Source organism: Belonocnema kinseyi, chromosome 8 (genome assembly GCF_010883055.1).
Source record: "Belonocnema kinseyi isolate 2016_QV_RU_SX_M_011 chromosome 8, B_treatae_v1, whole genome shotgun sequence".
NCBI classification, from domain to species: Eukaryota; Metazoa; Arthropoda; class Insecta; order Hymenoptera; family Cynipidae; genus Belonocnema; species Belonocnema kinseyi.
This window is the reverse complement of record NC_046664.1, coordinates 826818-834178: the sequence shown is the minus strand read 5'-3', so window position 1 is coordinate 834178 and position 7361 is coordinate 826818. Positions and strand designations below refer to the sequence as shown.

Genomic DNA, 7361 nt, shown 5'->3' with positions numbered 1-7361 from the left:
CTTTATCCTTATTTTCATCCTTAGTTTTATCTTTATATATATATTCTTATCTTTATCCTTATCCTTAAATATATCCTTATTTTATCCCTATATTTATCTTTACCCTCATCTTTATCCTTAGCCTCAGCTATTTTCTTATTTTTAACCTTATTTTAAATCTTCTTTTCATTCTTAGTTTTATCTTTATCTGTATTCCGAACTTTCTCGATTTATCTCAATTCCTATCTTTATCCTTATTTTCATCCTTATTTTTATCTTTATATATATTCTTATCTTTATCCTTATCCTTAAATATATCCTTATTTTATCCCTATATTTATCTTTATCCACAGCTATATCCTTAGCCTTATCCCTTCTTTATCCCTATTTTCCTTCTCGTTTTTATCTTTATCCTTGCCTTCACTTTTATCCTATCATCTTTATATTTATCTTTTTTTTATCGTTATCTTTATCTTTATTGTTATGTTTTTCTTTATATTTATCCTTATCTTCAGCTGTATCCCTATTTTTCTCCTTATTTTAATTTGTATTTATATTCTCACCCTTAAAAAAATTTTAATATTTCATTTAAAAAATTTTGATTTCAACATATTTTTCAGTTGGAAATTTATTTATTATGCTAATCATTATTTTTGCTATTCTAAATTCATGTCTTTTATTAAAAATTCGTCTTCTATGAGAGACAATTTAGCTGCCGGATCGAATAAAACCACATACATTTTTTCGACTCGAGCGGAATGAGTTCTCGTAGTTTTTCAAAATTAATTTTTCGAAATTTAATTGCTGCAAGAAATTTGCTTGAATTCAGTAAAAAAACAAGTAATTAATTCAATATTATCTTTTTGGATTAAAACTTCATCTTTCTGGTTGAAAATTTAATTATTGAATTTATCAGTAAATTAGATTTAAGTGCCTTGCTCAGATTTTCTGATTTTCGGGTTTAAAATTACAACACTAATGTTTAAAATAATATTGGTAGTGTGTTTTGAAAAGAAATCATAAGCTTGTTTAAGGAGAACATCCTTACAAAATAATTATATATATTACAGAGGTCAGATTTATTATTTATAATTATCACAATTAAAATTAGATTGCCATTGCAAAGAAGGATATGATTTTGAAATTGAAGCGATTATAAAAATAAGTTGCAAATTTATTGTCCATTTCTCTCCCCCAGTTTAACATTGAAATATCATATCAACGTCATTTGCAGAATTTAGTCAATGAAAATGTGAAGCTTTTAGATCCATTGTCGTAATACTCTGCATCTGACAATTTTGAAAATGACGAGCTAAATTATACAACATAGAAATTATGTCACTACCACTCAAATCGTTTATCCGACAAACGCGTTTTCAGCGAATTTTCATTTTCCCTTTTTGGATTGCATTAATAAGATTACAGAATAAGGAGAACCATTTAGGGAACATCGAGAGGATATATGAACGGTTGCGGCACATAACTAATTAGAAAACCAAAAAAATCGAAATTTTTCAGGAGTGCGAAATAACATTCTGTAAAACCGAAAATTTGGGATACTAAACAAAAAGCACTAAGAATGGTGAGACTGGTCGTAAATTTTTATAAATATGAAAAAGTTTCTTGTTGTAAATAATTTTTTTTTTTCATAATTATTAAATTTTAGGGTCAGACCCACCTTTACTTAGTGCTTCTTATTATTATCCCAAATTTTCAACTCGATGTGGCACTTCGTGTAAAAATAAGTTGGGAAATAAAAAAAGTGAGGTTACGGTAGGAATCTGTTCACGTGACCAACTCGTCACGTGGCCTTAAAGATAAAACGAATGTTTAGGCCTGAGCTAAAGTGCTCACAGAAACAACTGCGGACACGAAATGTTGCGGGTTATCGATCAAGCAGGGTAATCGTGGATTGGGTACACCAAACTGAGGGGAACTAAAGGAGAACATCCCTTTTTCACTTTTATTTATTTTTTTAGTTAAATGTCGTTTATATTCAATCTACAGTCAAACTCAGAGATATTCCAGATATTCTGTCTTTCGCCTGATTAAACCATTCGAAGACATCAGTATCCAAAAACTCATGACTATATTTTCACCAAAACAACGCACGTCAACACTTCAAGTGGGAAGCGCACACTTATTTCGTAGTGCATAATTCAGACAAGGCTGCGCTGTTTTATAATCAGACATACGAACAAGTTATTTAACAAAAAGTCACTTCCTTTTAGAAATATTAGAATAACTGTCCACGAAAAACACAGTTTTCACCATTCTCACGTTAACACTTGACAGGAATCTAAAATATAATTTAGTGATAGTTAACCAATTGCGAGTAGATTATTCAAGAATTTCGAGATTTAAATTCCATGGGTTTTGAAAATCGTTTTATTTCAAAAAAAACTTTAATGATTTTAAAAATATCGTTTCTTATCGCAAGAAAAAAAAGTTAAGTGAAAAACCGTATTAAAGTGGTTTTTTGTAGAAAATTAAGATTTAAGATATTAGGTTGGAATTTTATTGGTACTTTGGTGCTGAAAAAAGCGGAAACTAGTTTTATTCAAGATATTTTATTTTGCTACTGAATTTATATAAACCATTCTCATTTCGGTTAACAATGTCTCTTTTTTATAAAAAATGCAATTACTTTGAAAAAATCGTTTTTTTGGCTTAAAAATTCAAGAATTGTGGTTGAAAATTCAATTTTTTGTGTTCTAATATCGTGTACTTTGTTGATAATTTTTTTGCGGAAAATTAATCGTTTCAGTAAAAATTGTTTTTTTTTCTACAGAAAATTCAAAATTTCCCTTCTTGGTAGCAAACTGACCTGTTTTAGTTGAAAATTCACATTTTCGATAGAAAATTAATCTTCTTGTCTGAAAATGTTCTTTTGGTTTAAAGTTCAACTACTTGGTTGAAAGTTGAATTCTTTTTTGTTGTTGAAAATAATCAGTTTATTTGTAAATTGATCTCTTTGGTTGAAAGTTTAACTACTTTGTTGAAAATTCGTTAAATTTATTGGAAATTAATTTTTTTAAATTAAAAATTAAACTATTCCATTTTTTGTAAAAAATTATCATTTCTGTTGAAAATTGATCTTTTTTGTTGAAAATTCATCTGCTTGTTTTAGTATTACTACCTTGTTGAAAAATTCATGTGTTTTTGTTGAAAATTCACTTTGACTGGTGTAATATTATCGCATTAATTTAAAATTTGTCTTTTTGGTTTGAAAATTTACTTTTTGAAATTGAATAATCTAACTATGATGGTAAAAATGGCTTTTGTAGAAATTTTGTTTGCCTTAACCAAAAAAAATATTCTATTTTTGATTAAAAAATTATCAACTGGTCGTCCTGAATTTTCGGGAAGAGGAATCTATCCCCTTTTCCAACTTTCTTAATTTTTTGGACCACTAGGCGCAGCCGAAAAGTTATTTTTTTAAACGGAAAATTGAACTTTTCCATTTTCAGTTCCAAATTGATCTTCTGTAGCCCAATTTTTTTTATTTGTTAAAAATTAATCTTCTTGGTTGAAAATTAATTTACAAACTACAAATTCAACTTTATTATTTTTTGTTGCAAAATTATATTTTTAAGTTTAAATTCAACAGTTTTATTACAGTTTTATTTTTTTTGTTCAAAATTCAACGGCTTGGTTAAAAGTTGAATCATTTTGTTAAGAATTAATTTCTTGATGTTCATGATTCATTTTAGTTAAAAAATGTTATCTCTTCGATTGAGAATCTTACTATTTTGTTAAAACGTTCCTTTTTTTGGGTTGAAAATGATTTTTTTAACGGAAAACTCACCATTTCTTCGAAAATTCGTCTTTTTTAATTGCAAAGTAATCTTCTTGATTGAAAGATAATATTTTCGGTTAATAGCTAATGTAAATGGTTGAAAATGTAATGCTGTAATATACCCAGTGGGCACAAAATTTGGCGACGTCTTTACGACACCGTTACGACATCTTTACGACAACTTTACGACATCCTATGTCCATGTCGTTTCGGTGTCTTTGCGATATCGTAAAGACATCGTCAGATCACACGACTCATTTACGATATCGTAAAGGTGCCTTACCGACATGGACATAGGACGTCGTAAAGTTGTCGTAAAGATGTCGTAACGATGTCGTAAAGACGTCGTCAAATTTGGTGCCCAATGGGATATTTGTATTCTCTGTTTTTTGCCCTAACCATTTTTCTTACCAATGAGCTTAAAATCCTCCCCCCTCCTCCATACAAAACTCTAAGATTTGCCCCATCGTTCTACGTAATTTGTGGATGACCCTTGATATACTATTACGGTATAATTACTGACCGTTTACCTAAAATTATTTTTCCAGATAACCAGATGTAATCGCGGCGATTGGAGAAAGCGAATTCCGAAGAAAAATCGACAGAAATATATTTGGGCGGATTGGTCATTGAAAGAGAACTGCCACAACAGAAAGAGAGGAAATAAAGATATACGGTTCCTTCTTTTCAGACATTGTTTGGGAACTCTCAAAGTAATGAATAAATAAAAGTAAACAGTACTCTTTTGCGAAGTTAGATAAGAGTAAGAGTTGGAGAGGGACTGAGAGGCAGAGTTAGATTTATAGTGAAGCGGAGGCAGTTGGGAGGTATTCGTTGTCTGAGCAGGACCTGAATTCACTCGATTTTTTACCTCTCGAGATTCGGCTCTGACGGCTGCGAAATGTGACGCCAAAGTTTGACCGATGTCTGAAAATTGATTGGTCAACCCTCGTCAACCCTGATCGCTCATGGCGAGTTGAGTGGTCAGAAGGAGGAAAAAATGAAAATGAAAATGAAAGTGTTGAATTAAAAAGTAAAGAAATAATAAAGGACAATATAAAGAGGTTGGTGGGGGAATAGCGTTTTGCTTTTTGGGGAGCAGGGGGAGTATGAAGGAGGCAATGGCAACGGGAGACGTTGTTGCGGATCCGCTGGAAGATGGTACTTCCGGTTCCCTTCAGAATCCATCGACAGGAAAGGAATTTGGCCAGAGGACTTTGAGGTCGCTGAAGAGAGGATTGGGCAGATTGTGGAAGAGACATCGTGGAAATGCATCCATTACGGAGTATGATCCTTGTTACAAAGTTGCTTACCTTGGAAACGTATTGACGGGATGGGCGAAAGGTGAGTTTGAGTTATTCTCTAGACTAGAGTCTAGAGTCTTTTTTCAATTATATATTGAGACGCTCTGCTGGAATTTGCTTGGCTTTGCAACGACAGGTTGAAAAAATATTGTCTTACACATATACCTCTATTGACACAAGAGAAAATAGACGTGTGTTGAAGTCGACTTTTTTTTTAGTGCCATAAGAAGAATGTCAGATGCAAGTGGTAAAAATTAAACTGGTTTCTTCATATTTAGTCGCTTCTTTCTGTTTATTGATATATTAATTTTCATCTCTTAATGACTTGGCCGGATTGCTAAATTGAAAGAGGGTCAATATTTAAAAAGTATTACAGTAATTGAAAATGAAAATTAACCCTTTGCGGCTTGTTGGGAATACCGTATTCCCATCTATTTTCAAATCATTTTTTGCGATTTCAGAGTAATTTTTATTGGATTTTACACAAATTTTTTTTTAATTTCATATTCGCAGGATGATAGAAAATTGAAATTTTTGTGCGAAGTGTCTAAATTTTAAAAATAATTTGTTAATACTTATAAACAAAGATGAAAAAAAGCCTTTTTTGTTGAGAAAATTCATTATTGAAAAAACTTTCCATTATATCATAATGAAAATGGGTGCTTAAGGGTTTTTGGGGTCGCTGAATACGAATTTGGACTCAGATTTTGAAAATTCAAAATAGCGGATCCAATATGGCTGACGAAATTGGGAATATTTTTGGATTTTATCTGAAAATTTGTATACAGGGTTTTTTTTGGTCAATCATCACGAATATAAACTCAGATTTTGGAAATTTAAAATGGTGGATCCAAGATGACGCCCGAAACTTGGAATATTTTTGGATTTTTTCTGAAAATTGGTATACAGAGGTTTTCGGGATCGTGGATCACGAATCTGAAATCAGACTTTGAAAATCCAAAATGACGGATCCAATATGGCGAAAAAAGTAATAAAGTTTTCTGGATTTAAAAAAAAATTAGTGTACAAGGATTTTTGGGGTCACTGATCACGAATCTGAATTTCGATTTTTAAAATTCAGAAAATTTGTACTAATCCATGTTTTAGATGAGTAGGTGTATGTTTTTTCAAACCTCAATATTCTAAATATTTGTCATTTTGAATACAGATTCAAGATCAGCGACCCCCTGCCTGTGCCAACTTTCAAAAAGCAATTTTGAAATATTTTGAATTTTGGCCCGCCATTTTGAATGTTCAAAATCTAAGTTCATATTCGTGATCAGAGATACCAAAAACCCCTGAACACCAATTTAAAAAAGAAAAATCCAAATTTTGCCCGCCATGTTGGATCCACCATTTTGAATTTTCTAAATCTGAGTTCAGATTCGTGATCAGTGACCCCAAAAACCCCCGTATACCGATTTTCAGAAAAAATAAAAAAATATGCCAAACATGAGCCGTCATATTAGACCCGCCATTTTGAATTTTCAAAATCTGAGTTCAGATTCGTAATCAGCTACCCCAAAAACCCCTATATAACAATTTTCATGAAAAATCGTTTCCCTGAAAAATATATGCCGGAAAGGGTTAAATACTGACAAAGAACATGTTTTTGCTTCACGGCTGGGAGTACTAAGCAAGGAGATTTTACACTTTGACCTAGCTGTTTAGGCTGTGGTGAGTTAATCATAAAGTACTTTACACTAAGAGGTAATTTTTTAGAACTAGCCCATAGAATATTATTCCTTGGGGTAGTTTTGTGGGCTGAAAAAGATAATCTAGGGAATTTGAAACGTGTAATTTTTGGGACCAGGGGACTCCTTTTTTAGAACTAGAAAAAAGGACTTTCTCTTTGGGGTAATGTTTTAGAGCTGGACAAGAATTTTTCAATTTAGGGGTAATTTTTTAGAGTTGGGAATCGAGACTAATTTTTTAGAGCTGGAAAAGGGGATTTTTCACTTTGTTGCGTTATTTTGAGAGCTGGAAAAGGGGATTTTTCATTTTGCTTTAATTTTTTCTAGCTGGAAAAGCGAGTTTTACATTTTAGGGATGATTTTTTTAGAGTTGGGAAACGAAGAAAATTTGTTTAGAGCTGGAAACGGGGATTTTTCACTTTAGGTTAATTTTTTACAATTGGAAAAGCAAATTTTACAATTTAGGGGTAATTTTTTAGAGTCGGGAATCGAGACGGATTTTTTAAAGCTGGAAAAGGGGATTTTTCACTTTGTTGCATTATTTTGAGAGCTGGAAAAGGGGATTTTTCATTTTGCTTTAATTTT

At 31.5% G+C, this 7361-nt stretch overlaps 1 protein-coding gene across 3 annotated transcripts in view; it reads left to right on the top strand.

Annotated features, from left to right (window-relative positions):
• The window catches only part of LOC117178966, a 168121-nt gene that overhangs the window by 118448 nt on the left and 42312 nt on the right, over positions 1 to 7361 (top strand). For all 3 annotated transcript variants that reach the window (XM_033370562.1, XM_033370561.1, XM_033370559.1), the window contains exon 2: positions 4327 to 5122. In XM_033370562.1, the coding sequence (XP_033226453.1) occupies positions 4888 to 5122 (235 nt within the window). In that variant the 5' untranslated portion in view covers positions 4327 to 4887. The remainder of the gene's footprint in view (positions 1 to 4326; positions 5123 to 7361) is intronic.